Source organism: Rhinoderma darwinii, chromosome 4 (assembly GCF_050947455.1).
Source record: "Rhinoderma darwinii isolate aRhiDar2 chromosome 4, aRhiDar2.hap1, whole genome shotgun sequence".
Taxonomy (NCBI): Eukaryota; Metazoa; Chordata; class Amphibia; order Anura; family Rhinodermatidae; genus Rhinoderma; species Rhinoderma darwinii.
The window spans coordinates 378,704,823-378,727,515 of record NC_134690.1 but is presented as its reverse complement, the minus strand read 5'-3'; the positions used below and the strand labels follow the sequence as shown (position 1 = coordinate 378,727,515).

Below are 22,693 nucleotides of genomic sequence, written 5' to 3'. Positions count from 1 at the left end.
AAAATGATTGCAACAAGATTACTATTAAAAATGACAAACTATTTCAGGGTATATGCAGAATAAAAGGTACCAAGTTACATACCTGTGCAAGTGCTGCGAATGATACAGTGATCGATGACTGGACTGCAATTCACTGTGATCTCTAAACAATGGTGGGCGTTATGGTGCTGGGCAGATTTGTCGTCAGGGTTAAACTGGGTGAAAAAATGATATGTATTACATGGTTACTTTCATTTTGACTATAGTATTCACGTATATGGATAAAAAAAAAAAAATCTATGTACTGTAGTATGTAAACGATATAAACAGTATGGTGCTTATAAGCAGGATGGTGCCCAGGTTGTCCGGGCACAGGACCATTTTTTACTCTGATGACCTATCCACAGGACAGGTCATCAGTATATGATCGGTGGGGGGGGGGGGGCACGACACTCGGACCCCACACTGATCAGCTGCCTCCTAGCACTGGATGTTATACACTGTATGCAGTGATCAGTGCCAGAAGCAGACGACTGCATAGCAGCCATGCTCCAGAACTGCAACTCTGCTCCTATTCACCTGAATAACTTGAAGAGCAAAGTTGCAGTACTGCAGAACGGCTGCTGTACTGTGAATGGAGCCATCTATTTCCAGCACCGATATCTGAAGCAGCTGATCGGTGCGGGGTCCGTGTGTCGGCCCCCCATGATCATATACTGATGACCTATTCTGTGGATAGGTCATCAGAATAAAAAAAATAGTCCCACGCCTGGACAACCCCTTTAAGCAGGCCATACACAATCCATTGTGTATAAGGAGCAGCCTAAATGTCCCTCATGATGTCTCCCATTGGTGGAGAGGAATGAGGCATGTTGGATTTCAACTTGCCCAAACCTATGTTCGCATAAACTATATGAAGCTGCCAGAGGTATCCGTCTCTCCCTATTAAAGTAAACATGCATGCTATGTGGGGGTTGGTAAAAATTGCTGTCCGCTGTGTGAACATTCGTCCAACAAGTATCATGCGTGTGACCGGCTTTAGATGCATACATCAAAAACTCATTTTGCAGTTCTGAGAAATGATAAAAGTCAAGCTGTCGCCATGACATATTGCATATGGCTTACAGAATTAGTACCATGCTTTTCCCCTAACAAACCGGTGAGCACAACTGCAACCACTAAACGGTGCCGTGATATTGCCTCGGGGGAGGGGGGTCCTGAAGTGAGCCCCCAACTGATGTAACTGGTCCCAAAAGAGGCACCAATCCCTATGTTCTGAATGGCTGATATGATTCAGCAGGAGTAGGAAGTTACATTTCAGTCCAAAAGGCCATTTAGGGGGTACACTCTGGCCTCTCTGGTTCAAGGAAATTGGAAAGTATAAAACAGGACCCTTCCAGATGAAGCTATGACATGATATACAACCACTGGACAGAACAGTGAAGACTGTGTAAATAGCAGTGTACACAAGGGAAATAAACACCTTAACTGGTTCCCGACCACTGGCTGTATTTTTACGGCCAGCGGTCAGGGTCCTTAAAACCCGAGCCATAGACTTTTTACGGCTCAAGTTTTAACTTGCTGCCCGCACGATCGGGCAGCTGAATGTCGGGTCTCCGGCTGTCAGTGACTGCCGGGGACCCTGAGGAGAAGATAGAAGCCGCTTTAGCTGCTTCTGTCTTCTCCGATGTCTTTTTACACAGCGCTCAATGAACGCTGTGTATAGGAATAGAGACAGCAGCAGCGGCGCTGTCTCTATTCCTCCCGGTGATCATGTGACTGGTCACATGATCACCGGGTACCGTTAGTGACAGACTGCTGCTGGGTCTTACCAGACCCAGCACAGCCCTATTAGTGACAATCGTCACTATGAGAGGGCTGATTTCCCTGCTGTGCAGCTCCAGTTACAGGGAAAAACATGGTGTAAAAGAAAGAAAAAATATATATAAAGTTCCCCAAAGGTCTTTTTTGACCTTAGAGGGACAGACCATAGTAATAAAAAAAGAATAAAGTAAAGTGCAAAAAAATATGAAATAATAAATACACATAAAATACCCACCCCAAAAAAAACGTTCCCCCTCCGCCAATCATTGTTGTAACGCTAGCACTGACCCAATTACTCTAATATAGACATGTAATATATTAAAATTTACGGTAGACAATGACGATCACAAATAAAAGGTCTATTTTAGGGTAAAACTGTTATTACCCAAAAAAAATAGCTGAAATGTAAAAAAGCTTATTTTTTTACTATTATTTTCAAACTTTATGAATAAAAATTCTAAAATAGCAAAAAAGGTGTGTATAAAAACGATAAAAAATGAAACCTGCATTGTCTACGGAAAAAAACGTCGCAAAAATCACGTCGTTAGCCCAACAAATAAAAGTTATAGCCATTTAACTAACGAGGGCTAAACGATGTCTGGTCCTGAAGGCGCAAAATAGCCCGGTCCTGAACTGGTTAAATAACTTATGTTATATTTTAACACTAGAGTTTCTACAAGCGTTTTTTTTAATGTAGTTTAAACTGCCAGAAGAATCCCATGTGTGTCGGAGACCCATAAGTGTCTCCCACAGAAGGTAAGACATTTACATAAAATAATAAATCTTACCCTGATTGTCATATACCCAACATATGCATCTTCGGAGCCCTCCATGAAAACAAACGTTGAGTCTCTAGTATTTTCAATAATCACTTTGTCAGCAACTTTTCCTGGAGCTATTAAGAACATTAAAAAAAAAAACAATTATCACCTTTGCAAAAATGTTATGCTTAAACCAATATTTAAGAATTTTACACTTTATAATATTAAAAAAACCTCTGCAAAATATTTTTAATCTTTATAGCAAATTCTATATATAAAAAATAAATAAAGAATAAATCATTACCTGCACCGATCATAGTGATTGGAGACTCTATGTAGATCCATTCATCTGTGTAGATGCCAGAATGGACAAAAATGAGTCCGTCAAAGTGAGCTTCCTGTACACCACCTAATGCATCTTCAATTGTGTCATAATACTACGTGAAAAGAAAAAAAGAAAATGTAACCACCATCCAAACCATGTCTGTACATACGCAGACAGCTACTCACCAACATATTTTCTCTGCCTTTATATCTGGTTGGGTTGCTGTAAAAATGTTCTGCAAAACCTGGTTTAACATGTGCTCCTTTATACTGTAAGGGAAAGTCGTGCTTAAGTCACCTTTACAAGTCCAAAAAACATTTTGCAAGTTAATCTTAACCAAAAATACTGCGCACTTAAGGCCCTGTTCACACAGAGTTTTTTGGTGCGGAAACCGCTCCGCAAAAATCGTCAAAAACCGCCTGAAAATGCCTCCCCATTGATTTCAATGGGAGGCGGACGAGTTTTTTTTTTTTACAGCAAGCAAAAAGAAACGCGTTGCGGTAAAAAGAAGCGACTTGACCTGTCTTGAGGCGGTTTCCGCCTCCAAAACCCCATTTCAATCAGTCAGAAACGGGGAAAAAAACGCCTCGACGAGTTTTTGTCAAACCACTGTGCAAAAACCGTCTGGAGCAGTTTTTGCAGGGGGAATTTTCCTCCTGCAAAAAAACTCTGTGTGAACACAGCCTTATTCATGGACATTCTTAAATGTTACTAAAAACAATATTACCAACCGGATATGTATTTAAAAACCTTAACCAGGCTTGAGATGAATAGTTCATATTTAAGGTTCAGTTCACTTAGAGAAAATATAAAACAGGACCCGTTTAGATGAAACTAGGACATGATATACAACCACTGGATAGAATAGTGAAGACGTCACTTGTGTAAATGGCAGGGAGCGAGAGATGCAGCATGCTCCAGGTATGGAATTTTTCCAGGTATTTTTCACATAGTACTTCAAAACGCCACTAAAAACACCTTAAATAATGTGTGTTATATTTGAACACTAGAGTTTTTACAGGCGCCTCGTTCATTCTTTGCTTATGCTTTAATGCCAGCACCATTTTCTTCGCGCTCATGTTATTCCTCAGTGCCCACCCTACAGTGATGATGGGGATTACATAGTCAGGGATGATGGGGATTACATTAGCTAGCTGAGGTGCAGTCACGTGATTATGTGACCGCACGCAGAGAAAGCTGGTGGGCAGGATAAATAACGAAAGGGGAAGGGAGAACTAGTGGGGAGGGCGAATAGAGTGGGACGGAATAATTACTAAAGAACAGCCCTGTGTCACTACGTAAGTGGGGTATGGACACAGGTCTGTGTATACGAACGCTCGTGCATGAGCGTGACAGCAGAAGAAAAAAAAGAAAAAAAAGACAGATGAAAAGTAGAACTTCCGGCCGAGCAGAGGTAGGGTGAGTTTCCAGGAAGCAATGTGTTCAGATTTAATACAGAATGGATACTAGGACTTTATTTAATATTTACATAGCAGTATTAGTTCAAAAATTGTGTCCCTGGAAAACCCCTTTAAAATAATGTCCGTAGGGGTTTCGGTCATTTACACCACGGGTCAGCAACCTCCGGCACTCCAGATGTTGTGAAACTACGATTCCTAGCATTGCCCCGACCGTTTTTGGCTGGATTAAGAAAGGCTTTGGCTGTCAGGGCATGCTGGAAGTTGTAGTTTTACAACAGCTGTAGTGCCAAAGGTTGCGGACCCCTGATTTACACCAAATAATAGTATCACCACAACTGCACAGTTCATAAAAGCAACCTCTTCATACCAGCTGCTGGAAGCTCTCCTTCCATGGGTTTGGATGCTCATATTCCTCAGGGTTAATCTGATAGAATTTGCCAGGTTCAGGGTGCATCATCGGGCGTGTATATTCAAACACTTCCATATATAATCGTTTCCTGCAAATAAAACTGCTGCGTTAGTCGAGGCCTCCTAACCATCCAACAGAAATTTCAGGTAATGTAAAAACATTCTGCAAGTCCCATTAAAGCAGTTTGTACTGAGAAATGTGTGTGAGATATGTATGTGAGACGTCTAGATCTCAAGTTTACCCACCTCACCCGTCACCGCTCTGTTACAGTTTGCCTCGTTAAAAGAGACCTTTAACCAAATACGCAGGAAGACCATATGGATCATTTGCTCACATATCATATATAGGTGCCAAAAGAAAGCTTAACCACAGCAAATATTACCATTTCCTTGCAGTAAACAAACAGGACTTACACCTAACAGGCGACCAGAGCTCAGCACAAACTTCTCACATAAACGTAACATTTATAGAGAAGCTCTAATGGTAAATATCCGATTTTTCATTTCACTATTTCAAGGTTAGTTGTCCTTTAAGAAATACAAAGCGTCCCTGTAATTTCGTTCTCGTGCCTGATCCAAGATTGGACGTGGAGATACGTGGAGAGCACACTGGGAGGTACAGTTGCCAAGGCCACTAATCAACGCCCTAATAAGCTTGTATCCATCTCACCCATAGGCTGCCTATCTAGAGCAGCTAGCAGGGAATGCTGAAAATTCATGTCCTTTTACAAAACATCCGTCAGTGACATTCACAGTCACATTTGCTAATTATTTCTCAAACTTGTTTATAAAAGTTTCTCATTTTGTTCTCGTATACCTACCATAAAATAGGATCATTAGCAAGTTCACTAAAGCGCTTGCATACACAAGCTGCTCTGCAGAGGTCCTGCTCCAGGAGGTAAGAGAAGATCTTCAATACCACCTCATCTGGCAGCTTTTCTTGAAGATACTGTTCTGCCGGCGCTGCTGTAGTAGTATTAAATAAAAAAAAATTTAATACACAAAAGTCATTCATAAAAGCCATTCACAGAAATAAAAAATCCTGACACGCTCCATCATATTTCATAATACGGAGCTATTCTTCCCAACAGATGCAGCCTGCCGCAGGGGCACCGGGTGCCTCTGTACAACCTCTTGCACACATCTCTGTCGTTTGCATTGCATATATACGTGAATATTGCCAAGGAAATTTGGAATAAAAACAAAAATATACAAAATTAGAATTTTATAAAATGAAGATAAAGAAACAAACAGAAAAAATGGAATATTTGCAATGCAATCTCCATTATCAAGTCACATCCAAAAAGCAGAACATTGCAGTCGGTTTACAATTTAGTGTCAAATTGTGCAGTATGGGTGTAACCTGTGCTGCCCAAAATGTGCTCAGATCGATTGTCAAATCCTTTCTACAGAACAGCACTGAGGGGAAAAAGGAGCTCTCACCTTGGTGAGGATTGTACAAAACAGAATATAATCCTCTACTGCAAAGTATCAGCACCTCAAATCTTGGGACCATGGCAGGCGTTTAACAGGACACCAAACCGAAAGTTTCTCATTTTGCTATTCAATGAAATGCAATCTATTCTTTTCTATTAACCCCTTGCCGCTGCAGCCATCGGTTATATTTTTACTTTCCCTACCAGTCTTCCAAAAACATTAACTTTTAACGAACTGTTTTTTCCATCGGCATAGCCGTTAAAGGGCTTGCTTTTTTTTTTTTTTTTTGAAAAACATTTTTTATTGATTTTCAAACAAACATAATACAAGTTAAACATAACGTTATATTCTCAGACAGATGACATCTTCAACTCACGCAGGAGCGTATACCATGCAATATTTGAAACATTTTCAGTACTTAGGATAACAATAGTGCATATATTCTGTCTCCCTTCCTTGAAGACATCAAAGACATTATACCTTGGCAAGATTAGCATTTATTTTTTTTTCCTTAGTCCCTTATCCTCCCCTGGTCTTTCGTCCTCAACTTTCTTCTACTCTTTTCCCCCTATCCCTATCAATGCACTTTCAAACTTCCCAGAGTCCCTTTAATATCTTCTGTGAGATACCAGGAAGTATATTTGAAGTTCTCCATTATTTCCCCTATCTCCCTTGCAGGAAATTGCTCTATGAATGGCCTCCACCGTTTGAAAAAACCTGAGGTCTTTTGTTTCTTATGTTTTGACGCTTCTATTCTGTCTGAAAACATACAGACTCATTTGTTGAGTTACCTGGTGTAACGAGGGAATGGTGCTTTCCAGCCAACATTTCAACAGGCATCTTTTGGCAACAAGAAATATTATATGCATCAGGGGGGGGGACATGCATTTGAGCCTCCGTTACTTCTTCACTAGTTGCATTCTTAGAGTGAAAAAGCAGTAACATAGGGTCCGCTGGAACCTTTCTGTCCCAGAGTAGCTGTACATAATCTAAAACTCTCCTCCAAAACTTGTGTCTCTGGGCATGACCATATGCCATGGTATAGATCAGTGCCTAATTGACTACATTTTGGACAAGCGCGTATTCTGTGGGGATCAGCTATTGCTGCGGGAATATTAAAAGCATATATTGCCGCGTGCATAAGTTTAAAGTGTGATTCCCTCCATACCTCATTCACCACACATTTCCGCACTATCTTCCAGCCCTCTAAAAGAGGAGTTTTTATGTCTTGTATATTCAGGGTGCGTCTCCAATATGCAAACTGATCCCTCGGGGCTACCCGGATGTATAAATCTCGTATTGTTTTGTATAGCATCGACAGAGACGTCCTGTGTGTCTCATCTCCAATCACCTCATCAAAGACATTGTCTATAATTTCCGGCTCCAAATTCCTCACCAGCTTTGTGCAGAACGATTTAACTTGTAAATGGGTTCGGGGAAATCCCAAACTTCTCCACCAACTCCGGTAATGTGTATAGTCGTGCCTCCGTGGCATGGAGTATATTGCCTACTATCCCTATTCCCCGTTGTTTCCATGTTGTGAATAAGGAACTCGATTGCCCCGCTGGGAATTCTATGTGGGACCATAATGGTAAGTATTTGGATAATTGAAATGAAAGCCCCATCTTCTTCCTCACCTCCTTCCAACACATTATAGTATCCCTCATTAACACTGATCCCTTTACATGTCTAGGAAGCGATGCTAGTCTGGTATGTAATAGTGAGATGAGGTCATGAGATCCCGCCAATGCCGCCTCCAATTTGTAATTTGAATAGTGGCTAGAACGTTGTAACCAGTCTGCCACATGTCGGAACAAGCTGGCTATATTGTATCCCCTCAAGTGTGGTATATTTATCCCGCCTTGCCAGTGATAGCCCTGTAGTTTAACCATGGCGATTCGGGGTCTTTTATTTGCCCAGATAAACTTCAATATTTTAGTATTAAAGTGTTTAACATCTTTATGCTTCAGTAGAATGGGCAATGTCTGAAGCGGATACAGCATTCTTGCGAATGATATCATGTTGACTAGATAACATCTTCCAAATAGTGAAAGTGGCAAATTTGTCCATCTAGTGAGTTCCGTGCTTATTTTCTGGAAAAGCGGTTTATAGTTGAGTTTATACAGAGTTTCTGACGTTTGCCCTATCTTAATCCCTAGGTATGTTATGTGTGATGTCGCTATCTTAATGCCTGTCCTTTGAATTTCTATGTTGTCCCTATGATTATGTTGGGATAGCTTCAGTAACTCGCACTTTGTCGGATTAATCTTAAGCCCCGCAAAAGAGCCATAGTGCCGAATCAGATCAAAGACCTTCTGTAGGTGTAGTGCGGGCTTCGACATGAACAGGAGAATGTCATCTGCAAATACTGCTGACTTCACCTCCCTATCCCCTATGTGTATACCAGAGTACAACTCCTTACTCTCTAAAGCCTGGATAAGAGGTTCCAACGCCAGGTCAAATAGCAAAGGCGACAGAGGACATCCCTGCCGTGTGCCCCTCTGTAATGCGAACGTTGGTGACCTGAATCCCGGCGTACAGACGGCTGCAGTGGGTTCCATGTATAGCGCTCTCAAATACTGTCTAAAGTTCCCTTGCACATTAACCTTGTCTAAAACCATGCTTAGCCATCGCCACTCAACATTATCAAAGGCTTTTTCTGCATCTATGACCACCAGGGCTGGTTGGCCGGATGACGATGGCCAAGCCTTAATCTCATCCATCACCCCCAGAACCTTTCTGATGTTTGTGACTGCAGCTCTACCTTTGATAAATCCCACTTGTGATGGTCCCACTAACTGAGGCATCAAGACCGCCAATCTATTTGGCATTATTTTCGATATCAGTTTAAGATCTTGGTTTATTAGTGATATGGGTCTGTAGGAGCCCGGTTGCGAGAGATCTTTTCCTGTTTTGGGTAATACCTTTATGTACGCCACGTTTGCCGCTGCCGGTATGTGAGTTCCCTGCATCAACGAGTTAAAATAGGACAATAACGTTGGAGTTATCTGTTCCATCAGTATTTTGTAAAACTCTGCCCTATAACCGTCTGGTCCCGGAGCCTTACCTCTTGGTAATCCCTTGATTGCCATCTGTAGCTCTTCCATATCAATTGGTGCATTAAGACTGTCTAATTGCTCTGTGTTCAAAGCTGGCATATCTATTTTATCGAGAAATTGACTTCCCTGCGCGATGTCCGGCGCCTGTCCTTCTTTATACAATGTCTGGTAGGGCTTGCTTTTTGAGGGATGAGTTGGTTTTTAACGGCACTATTTATTGTACCATGTAATGTAATAATAAAAAAAAAAAAGTTTCCTCGTTTGAGAGCCATAACTTTGCTCCATTAATGGTCGAGCTGTACTTTTTTTGGGGAGCTAAGATGTTAAAAAATATAAAGCAATTCTGGAATTTAATAATTTTCGCCGTTCAACCTGCAGAATAAACCTTATATTCTAATAGTTTGGACATATACGGACGTGGGAAAAAAATGTTTATTTTACATTACTTTAGGTGATGAACTAGAAAAGGCTTTTTAATAAACGTAAAATATTTGATTTTTTTTTTTAAATGTTTGGGTTGTTTTTATTTTTCTCTAACCACTTAAGGACACAGCCTGTTTTGGCCTTGTGGACCAGGCCAATTTTTTAAAATCTACAATATTTCACTTTGTGGTAATTACTTTGAAATGCTTTTATTTTATTTTTTTTAAGCGATTCGGAGATTGTTTACTCATGACACATTGGACTTCGTTCGTGGTAAAATTTGGTCGATATTTCAGATCAGTGATTTGTGAAAAACATCAAAATTTGCAAAAACTATATTTTTTCTAAATTCGAATATATCTGCTTGTAAAACAGATACTAATACCACACAAAATAGTTGCTAGTTAACATTTTCCATATGTCTACTTTATGTTTGCAATGTCTTTTTTTAAGTTTTTTTTATTTTTCTAGACATTTCAGGGCTTAGAACTTTAATAGAGATCTCACATTTTCAAAAACCTAATTTTTTATGGACCAATACAGTTTAGAATGGGCTTTGAGGGCCTTACATATTAAAAAGTCCCCATAAATCGCCCCATCTTAAAAACCGCACCCCTCAAAGTTTCATAACACTTTAGTCGTTTCAAAGGAATTTAAGTGGAGGTGAAATTTCATTTTAATCCATTTTTTTTCTGTAACACAGAAGGTTTTAGCAAAGAAACGCAACTCAATATTTATTGCCCGGATTCTGTGGTTTTTAGAAATATCCCACGTGGCTCTAGTTTGATAATGGACTGAAGCACCGGCCTCAGAAGCAAAGGAGCACCTAGAGGATTTTGGAGCCTCCTTTTTGTTTGAATATATTTTAAACACCATGTCAGGTTTGAAAAGGTCTTGTGGTGCCAAAATAATGGAAACCCAAAAAAAACGACACCATTTGGCAAACCACATCCATGAAGGAATTTATCAAGAGGTATAGTGAGCATTTTGACGGCACAGGTTTTTTGCACAATTTAGTGGAATTAGACAGTGAAAATGTAAATCTTAATTTTTTTCAAATAAAACGTAGACATTTTTTACAAGGAATAAAAGGAGTAAAAGCACACTAATATTTGAAAAGCAATTTCTACAGATTATGGTAATACCCCATATGTGGTTATTAACTGCTGTTTGGGCACATGGCAGGGCTCAGAGGGAAAGGAGCGCCATTTAGAGATAAAGTTTTGCTGGATTGGTTTTTGGATGCCATGTAACATTTGCAAAGACCCTGAGGGACCAAAACATGTATGTATGTATGTCAGTCAGTCATCCCACTAAAGGACATTGTAGTCAGACGCGAGCCACCCGCAAATCGCGGACCATGCACATGGCCGCGGCCATTATTTTCAATGAGCCCGGACCACAGAAGTCGGCCGTAATAAGGCATGTCCGTTCTTTCTGCGGTGCCTGCTCCCGGGCCATGCACGGACCGTAAAAACTACGGTCGTGTGCATGGCCCCATAGAAATGAATGGGGCCGCAATCCTCCCGTGGATTTTCGGGGGAATTGCAGCCGCAAAAGCACGTATGTGTGCATGGGGCCTAAGGGTTAATTCACAGCGGTAATTGTCTGGCAGAATTTTGAGGCAGATTTTTAAATGCTAGCATTTCAAGCTTTCATTCCTGCGTTTTTTTCCCGCATTTTTCTCAGCCTAAAGAATCTAATCCAAAAACAACGAGGATACAAAAACCCTCCAGATGAGCGACAGCTGTTTTCTGCCTCCTGATTTCAATAGGGGGGGGGGGTAGTGTGATTCGGGGAGTTTATTGGCGCTGATTCAGTCTGAGTTTCTGTCTTAAAATCAGCATCAAAGCGTTGTGTTAACTACCCCTGACAGGCTTTACCCATGTCCAGTTAAAGTCATTCATCAGCAGCCATTTTGTTAGGTTACATATATAAATTCAGGACAGTTGCAGTGTAAGTTACTGGAAGAAAATCAGCCATATACAGCAGAAAATATTTATATAGGACTAATGATTCTCTAAGAATTGCTCCAAAAACATGAAAAACAGCATATTGGTGATAGACTCTCAGAAATAAGTCAATAAGGACAACCGCACTACAACATAAAACAATGGAGGCATTCAAAGAAAAAAATAATAATTTCAGCCTTACCGGGCAAATCTTGGGATTTCCCAGATACTCTTGCACGTTTTGCTCTATGGCCAAAGTTTTCAGTTGTCGACGTTGAAGCACCCTAGGGAAAAAAGGAAATCTTGAAATAAAAAATTGGATCACAAAAGCTGGAATATATTAATACATTCACAAATGCCTACCTATACACAAGAATACAACATACAAAGATGGCCATGTGATGTGGACAGACTGGTACTGCATGGGATGCCAGAAGTCCATCATGCTTGGATGGCATTTAGTTCTATTTACCCATCACCGAGAACCAATGTCATTTATAAAACATAACGTTAATGTGTCTTGCTAGGTTCCCAGAATGACAAACATTTAGATGAGAGTGCCAACTACCCGACTAGAATACCACTGTTGCGGTCTAGTTCTCCCTCACAGGACCATGTACCAGTCCCAAAAAGGCAGAGCCCATCCACCAACAACCTAAATTCTGCGTACCGCTCCTTTAACACTTGTTATAGCATAGTAGGGACATGCAATAGTAAAGAAACGTAATGCCTAATTCCAGCTCTACGACCATATCAAAGTCATTGGGTCGTTCCATATAATCTACCAACATAACTACTCTTTGGGCTGGATTTTTATTTAGATTATTTTTCGATTAATTGCCACAGCCCTATCGACGTCATCTTACGAATTTCGGTTTTATTATTTTCTCCCGGTTTAAACTGTATCTGCATCTTCAGGACGCAGATACAGTTGAATCCAATGGTAGAGATGTTCCTGCTCTACCATTCACTATTTAACGCTGGACGCAAGGCAGTGACGTCATTGCACCTGTTACGCTGAGCTGCATAGACCAGAGTTATCTCCTCCACTTTTCATTAGAACGGGGTTAGGGGAGTATATTATTTTTATCAGCCACTATTGGGGGCAGCTGTGGGGGCATTATATGATGTAGGTGCAGCTATGGGGAATTTATACTATGTGGGGTGCAGCTATGGGGCATTATATTATGTAGAGGCAGTAATGGAGCTTTATACTGTGTGGGGGCAGTGTCAGGGGGTATATTATATACTGTAGTATACAGCAGGCTGAGGGGATAAATATTAATTCAATGGTAGCATGCAAATAGGGGGTGTGGCATGCAAAAAGGGTGTGGTGTAAATCGTTCAATAATCGTAATCGAGGTTACATGTTCAGTTAATCAGGATATTGATTTATGGTCATAATCGCCCAGCCCTAACTACACTAACTCATCCATCCAAAAACGGAGAAATTCTATGAACTAAAGTTTCAGTAAACCAGGGATATACCAGTCCTCAATTAATTAGAACAAAAAGTTAATTTCAGTAAATTAATTCAAAAACTGAAACATATTCTATAGATTCATTACACACAGAGTACATACTTTTCAGTAGGCCAACAATTCGCTATTAAAAATCATTGTTGAAATTGGGTTTATATAATCTTCTAATTTTCTGAGAGACTAAAATTTGGCTTTTCATTAACGGTTACCATAATCTTCAACATTAAAAGTAAAAATGTTGGAAATAGATCACTGTGTAATGAATCTATAGGAGTTTAACTTTTTTAATTAAATTACTGAATTAATTTTTGATGATATTCTAATTTATTGAGAAGGACTAGTATATGATCTCACTTTTGCATCCCAACACCCATACATTCAGCTTCCTATCCAAATACATTGTACTGTAAATGGTCATGAATTTTCGGTGAGATCTGCACTGAAAAACGGACAATTCTGCAATGTCTAATTTCACCCATAGTCAATAAAATCCCTCAAACCTACAAAAAAAAAAAAAAAAAAAATATCCTTTATTTGTCTGCTGCCTGGTAAATACTGTCCTCATCTTATTCACTTCGATACGCAGTGCTTCTATAAAGTGTTGGGCTCGCAAAAAAGCGGGTTGGAGCAGCCGAGCCAATAACGCTACATACCATGCAATAGTGTCGTGCCTATATTAGCACAACACAACAAGGTAATCAGTGCTACACCCATGTATATATATTATGTATAAAATACTACATAAAGGCCCCATTCACACCAACGTGTTTTTGCGGCCGCAATTCCCCCGAAAATCCACGGGAGAATTGCTGCCCCATTCATTTCTATGGGGCCATGCACGCGACCGTAGTTTTTACGGTCCGTGCATGGCCCGGGAGCCCGCACCGCAGAAAGTACGGACCTGTCTTATTACGGCCGTCTTCTGCGGTCCGGGCTTATTGAAAATAATGGCCGCGGCCATGTGTATGTCCCGCAATTTGCGGGAGGCTCGCGGCGGACAGTCCGCAGCCCCGAAAATCACGGCCGTGCACATGGCTACAGTCGTGTGCATAAGCCCAAAGAACCCACTGCCTTAGAGATGTGCCACTTTTCTTCCGGTTATAGTCTTTTAGTCTAACCAATAAAGGTCCGTACTCGGCAAGGTCAAAGTTCTAGCAAACAAACCTATGCATACAATATTACACAAAATAACGATGATAAACAAGCAAACGTAAATTACTTTTGCGAAAGAAAGGAAACTTTTATTCACTGATCGATGCATTTTAACAAAAAATAAATAAATAAATAATCCTGTGGAAACTATAAGGATAAACACATGGCTTCAATTATCAAGCTCCTCTCTACATCCCATGATGTAACAGCATGTGCCCCCGTTGGCTATGACAATCAGGTGATGTGAGGACAAAGCTGACATAGTGTTCATAGAAAAGAGGAGGGCAACCATCAGCCTACACTTAAGTCCCGGTCAGACTAAGCAATTATCGTATGTGAAAAAGATTAGATATGGGGCAGCGATGAACGCTAATCAGAAATCTTCCAGTCGTTTGCAGATCAAAAATAAGATGTGGACGAACGATCAATCGCAGGAACGACTGAACAGTGAAAATCCTTAGTCATTGTCACGTGACAGTCATTCGAGCGAAAACTACTCGCTAAATCATAACTCGTCGTTCATTCATAAAAGGCTACTTGGCCGTCTAATAGGACCCTTACTCCTTTTGCGGCCACAGGAAACAGACTAGACACTAGTTCTGTACACCAGAGCCATCCCACCACACTCCAGTCCCACATGAACATCACCCCGACTGACCGATCCGGCACTACACTAGTAAAAGCCCCGAAATAACAGCTTAAACTATACAGGCAGTTACTGGTAGTGCCAACATGCTACTAAAGGTGCTCAGTCACATTAGGTAGGGAAGTAATCGCAGACTTCAATTTGCTCAGGTGAAAACGTTGATATTTCCAGAAATTTGCACGAGGACATACAATCAAGGAAAACCTGATGACCGTTGAACAGTAAGGCCCCGTGCACACAACCGTGTTTTTCATCCGTAATTACGGACCCATTCATTTCTATTGGCCACAGACACCTTTCCAAATTATAGAACCTGCCCTATTCTTGTCCGTAATTACAGGACGGACTCCCCTATAGAAGTCTATGGGCGCTTCAGTAAATATGGACGGCTACGGATGTGCATCTGTATTTATGGAAGCGTTGCTATGCAACATGTTGGTGACATTTGCAACCTCCCTCTTTTTACGGATCTATATACGGATCAAATATAAATGCATTACGGACCGTATTTGCAGATACCGTTCCGTATATACAGATGTCTATGGGTCCGTATTTGGGGACAGTATTTACGGAAAGATAAAAATATGGTTGTGTGCATGGGGCCTTAGAACTGAGCTGTTCGGTCACGTCTGCAGAACGGAGCAGTCAAACAATGCAAAAAAAAGGAAGGTATGTGCATAGTTTCAACTTTTTTTACATTTCAACTGTGAAATGGAGTTAAGACGTGGAATATTTTAATCTCAACGCACACTGCCATACATCTGTGAGGGCCAGTTGAAACAGAACGGCGTACAAATAAGTCAGTCACTCTGATGGTGCGGGCACAAGATATTTGGCGGTGCCATCATTGCAGGAGTACGGCTGTGACTCATAGCCAAGCTCCCTTGTCTAATTGTAATATATTACATATCTATATTAGGGTAATTGGATCAGGGCTAGCCTTACGACTGATTGGCGGGGGGGGGCACGTTTTTTTGGGGTGTATATTCTATGCGTATTTATTATTGATTTTTATTTGGACTTTATTTTACTTTTATTTTTTTTATTACTATGGTCTGTCCCTCAAAGGTCAGAAAAGACCTTTGGGAGACTTTCTTTTTTTACTTTCTTCTTTCACACCATGTTTTTCCACTGTAACTGGGGCCATGACTTATTTTTCCATCGACTTAGTTTGAGGCGTTTATTTTTTTCTTGTGGGATGAGCTGTAGTTTTTATTGGTACTATTTTGGGGTACATAGACCTTTTTGATCACTTATTACTTTTTTTTTCAAGCAAGGTGACAAAACACACATCAATTCCGTTTTCTGGTTTTTTTTGTCAGTGTTCACCGTGCGCTATAAATAACATCTTTACTTTTTTTCTGCGGGTCGATATGATTACGGCGATACCAAAATGTATATATATATATATATTTTTTTGTTTTACAGTGTTTGCACAATAAAATCACTTTTTAAAAAAAAAACATTTTTAGTGTCACCATATTCGGAGAGCCATACCTTTTTTATTTTTCCGTCAAAAAAGCTGTAGGTCTTGTTTTTGCAGGATGGGCTGCAGTTTTTATTGGTACAATTTTGGGGAACATACGACTTCTAGATCACTTTTAACTCTGTTTTAAGAGGGGTGGTGAACAAAAAAAACCCTGCAATTCTGGGGAGAATTTGTGAGGCAGAATGACCCCAAAAAAAAAAAAAAAAGAGAAAAGTTTTTTGTTTTTGTTTTTTTACATTGACCGCGCAGTATAAACTGCATGTTATCTTAATTTATGGTGACCAAAAAAGCAGTAATTCTGGCATTGTTTTTAATTTTATTTTTTACAATGTTCACCGCGCGGGAATAATATTATGATTTTAAAGTTCGGGTCGGGGATTTCAATTATGTATCTTTATTTATTTTTTCCAGTAATAAAAGGCTTATGGGGAAAAAAGGCAATTTTTGTTTTTTATACTTTATTTTTGTACAAATTTTAAGTTAAATGGTCACTAACTTTTAACAACTTATGCTAATCTAATAGAATACCTGATATAGATCAACTTCAGTTTAATTACTGTTAAAAATCTAGTTATATATATATATATATATATATATATATAAATATAAGTTGATGTCACCAGGTGTCTCCCTTCCTGTAATCTACTGTCCACCGCGTTAAGCAAAATCCAGAGCAGAGGCGGCGGAATACAGGAAGTATGGAGAGAAGAAAAGGATAATGGAGCAAAAACAGGCACAGACACGCTGCCCAAAGAAGTTTCCGGAGAGGGAACCGGGGAGCAAAAGTAGGGAGCAAGACACAGACATGCTGCCCATAGAAGTCTTTGGAGGGGGAGCAGGAGCAGAGTGAGAGACTCAGATGTGATGCAGCTTCCTGGTTTTATATCTCACCCCAGTGCTGGATTCTCAGCTACACTACTTATTACTGCTGAATAATCTCCATGCTGCTGCAGCATGCGCACACATATACATATATATATATATATATATAAAAATAAGAGGAGAATCCTGCTCTCCTATCTCTGATCTAGTGGAGCCTAACAACTATTATGTCTTCATTACACTGCACACACAGAGACAACTGAGAATTAGAAATAGAGCCAGCAGTAGGAGAAAACTGATCAATAATGCAGACATATAATGGGCAGAAATAGTGTTATTCCTCATTTATACACATGACCGTTAATTCTGAAAAGTGACCTAAAAAGTTAGGTATGCTTTTACTTTTTTTTTTTAGCCCCACTAGGGGACTTGGAAGGCTTGGACCCCTGATCACTATTATAATACATTACGTTGTTATGTGCTACAGCATTTTAGAACTATCAGTTTTACACTGACAGGCAGCCTATTAGGCCTTATTGTACAAGGCAGATCCTAGAGGCCATGGTTATTTCCAGAGTTACAGCCTACATTCACAATTCTTCTGGTTGCGGTTGGCTCATGTTTCCACGGCATATTTTGGAGCGTAAAACGCTTGTATTACGCTGCGAAATACGCCTGCAAAACAGCTTCCCATTGATTTAAACGGTAAAATACACCTTAGATCATATGAGGTCTATTTTAACATTAACTAAAAAATTATCTAGTAAAAAAGTATGCTTAAAAAAAAAAAAATGAACACGTCACTTCTTGAAGCGTTTTAAAAAGCCAATTTTTTCCTACTGAAACTTTTCAAAAACACACCTCCTAAATGGTTGTGAAAAACAAAAACACATTGAAAGTCAACTCCAAAAACATCTAGATTTCAGAGACTGTCTCTTGAAATCAGCCTTGCATTTTTTCAGCCTGAACATAAGGCGTGTGAACAAGGCCTATAATGCAGTGGAGCAGTTTTTCCTACATCAGCTTACCATCCAGTGCCCGGTGGGAAGCGAATGCAAATCAAGAGAAAGAAAATCTCTTTTTAGTTAGAACGAAAAATCGTGAATAAGCTTATTTGCATTTAATTTTTAGTAAATTAAATTTTATGGGGATAAGCAAAAAAACCCATTCTAGCTTTTTGCGCTCACGCTGCCTCACGGCCACTTCCTGATTACATGGTCGGGAATTACGGAAACAGCGTAACTCGCTGAGCTACGCTGTTTCCGTAACTCCCATAGAACTGAATAGTAGTTACGGAAACACAGAAGCAACATAGCATGCGAGCTGTGCCAACTGCCATTCACTACTATGGGAGTTACGGAAACAGCGTAGGTTAGCGAGTTATGCTGTTTCCGGAACCACCGACTAGGTCTCGACCATGTAAGTGGCCGAGAGTCAGCGTGAGAACAAAAATACTAGAACGGGGTTTAGAGGACACAGATATAGGGGCGGGTCCCAGAGGTGGGACCCGCATCTGACATTTAGGACATATCCTGTGGTTATGTCATAAATGCCCCTCATAAATGCCCCTCATGGGAAAACCTTTTTAAGTATGTGTTTTACTTAAAATACATTTTATTTAAAATAAAAAAGTGTTATATAATTATTTTTTTCAATTTTATTTCATTCTATAATTTCATTTATAAATTTTTTTTCTTTTAATACCACATACACTGTGAAAAGGGCGATTACATTTTTCCAATCCTTCCGACCCAGAAAGTGCTGGATTGAGCGGGGCACCGGTCTTCCAGTTTTCTCAAATCCCAGCAGTTGCAGCAGGAGCGCGACTGTGTATTGGAGCCGTCCTCCCTAGGATGATCGTGCCGCGTGATAACCTTGAGGTAATACTAGGTCAAGCTGCGCCAACTGCTTCAGGCTCTTTCCTGCACCTTTATGCAATAGTATGTCAAGGGTATGAGGTAGTTAACGCACTTTGACTGACTCCTGCCGCATTTGATGCGATTTTGAGAAAACTCAGATCTTGGTAGTTGACCCTCTAACTGCCGTGGTCACGCCTGATCGTGGCACTGTAAGAAAGGGGTTCTGATAGCCAATTGTACAGTGAAGCTTATGGGGACCGTGTGGGATCAGATAAAAGGTCCTCAGGGCTTTCTCTTATACCAGTGGTAACTAAGATGACAATGGTTATGTGTATGGATTATAGTGTGAAAGGTGCAGGGTGGAGCAGAAGAATTTTAGAATAAAAATAAATAAATAGCATTCAAAATTGAAAAATAGAAAAAATTTATTAACCATTCCCGTACCTCCATACTGTTTTTTGTTGGACAAGCAGTTCTTTTAGGGACGAGCGTTTTTCTGCGAAGTTGATATGGACTATTCTGTGCACCAGGACCTGATTCTTCTGCAACCATGTCTGCAGGCACTTCATCTGAAAACAGACAAAACAGGAGTTATTACATGCACAAAAATGTGAATACCATAATTCCAATTCTGTAATAAGTAATTAACCCCTTAGTGACCACTAATACGCCTTTTTACGTCGGTCACTAATGGGCTTTAGGCTAGGCTGACGCCTTTTCACGTCAGCCTAGTCTAAGTCCTGCAAGGGTCTCCCGTGCAGGCAGGAGCCGGGGCTCTGCTGTCTGATGACAGCTGAGCTCCTGCTCCAACGCCCGCGATCGAAGTTTACTTCGATCGCGGCCGTTTAACCCGTTAAATGCCGCCGTCAATAGCGACCGCGGCATTTAACTTTGTTTACAAAGGGAGTGAGCTCCCTCTGTCACCCATCGGCGGCCCGCGAATGCAATCGCGGGTCTCCGATGGGGTGTCATGGCAGCCGGGGGCTTGATAAAAGCCTCCAGGTCTGCCCTGGACATATGCCTGTTAAGACGCGGCGGAGACACGTCCTAACAGATTGCCTGTCAGATTTACACTGACAGGCAATAATGCTCTGGTATACGAAGTATACCAGAGCATTATAGCAGCGATCGGAATATCGCACAGTAAAGTCCCCTAGTGGGACTAATAAAATAAGTCATCAAAGTGAAAGATTATGAATAAAAAGTACAATAAAAAAATAAATAAAATCATTTTTTCCATAAAAAGTAAAAGTGTAAAAAAATTAAAAAAAAGGTACACATATGTGGTATCGCCGCGACCGTATTGACTCCATTAATAAAGTTAACATGTAATTTAAACCGCAAAGTGAACAGCATAAAAAAAAAACGCAAAAACCATGGTGAAATTGCAATTTTTTTCCATTGCCCCCCAAAAAAGTCATAATAAAAATGAATCAATAAGTCCAATGCACCCCAAAACAGTACCAATCAAAACTACGTCTTGTTCCGCAGAAAACAAGCCCAAAAAATCACTACATTGATGGAAAAATAAAAAAATTACAGCTCTTGGAAAGCGACGATGCAAAAACAAATAATTTTAGTTCAAAAGTGTTTTTATTGTGCAAAAGTCGTAAAACATAAAAAAACCTCCACATATGTGGTATCGCCGTAATCGTACCGACCCATAGAATAAAGGTAACATGTTAATTACGTCGCACAGTGAACGGCATCAATTTAAAAACGCATAGAACAATGGCGGAATTTCAGTTTTTTTTTTATAATCCTCCCCAAAAAAGTTAATAAAAGTTAATATAAAAATTATATGTACCCAAAAATGGTGCTATTAAAAAGCACAACTAATCCCGCAAAAAACAAGTCCTCATACAGCTATGTAGACGAAAAAATAAAAAGGTTATAGCTCTTTGAATGAGACTATAGAAAAACGAATAAAATAGCTTGGTCATTAGGGCCTAAAATGGGCTGGTCACTAAGGGGTTAAACCAAAAAACATCCAGATAAACATTGTACAAACTATGCTGACACATACAAGGCTCAAGATATGTGTCAGTGATGTACAGGACTGGTCCACCAGAATGGCTCACTTTAGGCTAAGTTCACACTTAGGGCCTGTTCACATCACCGTTCGCTTTCCGTTCCGGGGTTCCGCCGGAAGTATCCGTCGGGTGAACCCGGCAACGGAAAGTGAAAGCACAGCTTCCTTTTCAGTCACCATTGATCTGAATGGTGACGGAAACATCGCTAATGGTTTCCGTTCGTCACCATTCCGGCAGGTTTCCGGTTTTCCGACGGAATAGCGGAGTCGACTACGCTGTTTATTCCGCCGGAAAACCGGAAACCTGCCGGAATGGTGACGAACGGAAACCATTAGCGATGTTTCCGTCACCATTCAGATCAATGGTGACTGAAAAGGGGAAGCTGTGGTTTCACTTTCCGTTGCCGGGTTCACCCGACGGAAACCTCCGCCGGAACGGAAAGCGAACGGTAATGTGAACAGGCCCTTACGTTGTATAATCAGTTACTCTGATCCATTTTTAGATTAGTGGGTGTTCTAAAAATAACGGATGCAAACGGATGGTAAATTGTCAGGTTTTTTTAAAGGATTAGTATAATGCATCCGTTTTGATCATTTTATAACAGATCAGATTTTTTTGGCACCCTTTTTTGTTTAGTTGATAGTTTGTTGCTAGGCTCTGATCTTTCATTATTTTTTCCTTCTGGGCCTATAAATTAGTAGTATACATGAGTAGGAGTACAATCATCAATTTACACCATTATGACAAACCTAAAAAAAATTATTTTCCCACCAAACTTTGTAGACAGCTCCAAAATGGCAATAGAATGTCTGCAAGGGGTCACTTCCCGTTTCTATCACTAGGTGTTTTCCTGTCAAGTTTTAATTGATTTGAAAAATGCTGCCTGCAAATGGGCGGAGCAAAAAAAAAAAAGAAAAAAAAAAAGGCTTATTTTTTAGGCTTCGTTCACATTTGCTCTAGGGCTCCGTACCGACGTTCCATCTGAGCTTTCTGTCGGAACTGAGCCCTGACCGACACAAACATATACCATAGTCGACTACGCTATTGATTCCGTCAAAATGACAGAACACTTGCACAACGGAGACAAGCGGAAACCATTGGCACCGGATCTGTCACCATTGATGGAAGCGGAAACCTATTGTTTGCGTTTGTCTGTCAGGGCTCCGTTGCGACGGAACGGAGCCCTAACGCAGATGTGAACGAAGCCTTAGCTGATGGAAAAAACTGATGCAAACGGATTACAATCCTTTTGTTTCAGTTTTACATTGACATCAATATTAAAAATAACTGATCAGCTAGGAAAAAAAAACCCTGCACTCAGCACTTTTAAATCCTTTAAAAAAAAAAAAAACAGATGACTCAGGGCCTGTTCACATCAGCATTGGCTTTCCGTTCCGGGGTTCCGTCGGAGGTTTCCGTCAGGTGAATCCCGCAACGGAAAGTGAAACTGAAACCAGAGCTTCCGTCACCATTGATATCAATGGTGACGGAAACATTGCTAATGGTTACCGTTCGTCACCATTCTAGCAGGTTTCCGTTTTTTCGACGGAATCAATAGCGCGGTCAACTATTGATTCCGTCATTAAAACGGAAACCTGCCGGAATGGTGACGAACGGAAACC

At 40.4% G+C, this 22,693-nt stretch overlaps 1 protein-coding gene across 2 annotated transcripts in view; it reads right to left on the bottom strand.

The window, feature by feature from the left end:
- Positions 1-22,693, bottom strand: part of FBXO11 (F-box protein 11) — a 74,330-nt gene that overhangs the window by 19,612 nt on the left and 32,025 nt on the right. For both annotated transcript variants that reach the window (XR_012883261.1, XM_075863201.1), the window contains exons 2-9: positions 19,483-19,607; positions 11,792-11,873; positions 5,540-5,684; positions 4,678-4,807; positions 3,075-3,158; positions 2,869-3,001; positions 2,592-2,698; positions 83-194 (exon numbers count right to left, since the gene is read on the bottom strand). Coding sequence is in view for 1 of the 2 variants with exons in the window: in XM_075863201.1 (XP_075719316.1) it covers positions 83-194; positions 2,592-2,698; positions 2,869-3,001; positions 3,075-3,158; positions 4,678-4,807; positions 5,540-5,684; positions 11,792-11,873; positions 19,483-19,607 (918 nt within the window). In the remaining variant the exon portion in view is untranslated. The remainder of the gene's footprint in view (positions 1-82; positions 195-2,591; positions 2,699-2,868; positions 3,002-3,074; positions 3,159-4,677; positions 4,808-5,539; positions 5,685-11,791; positions 11,874-19,482; positions 19,608-22,693) is intronic.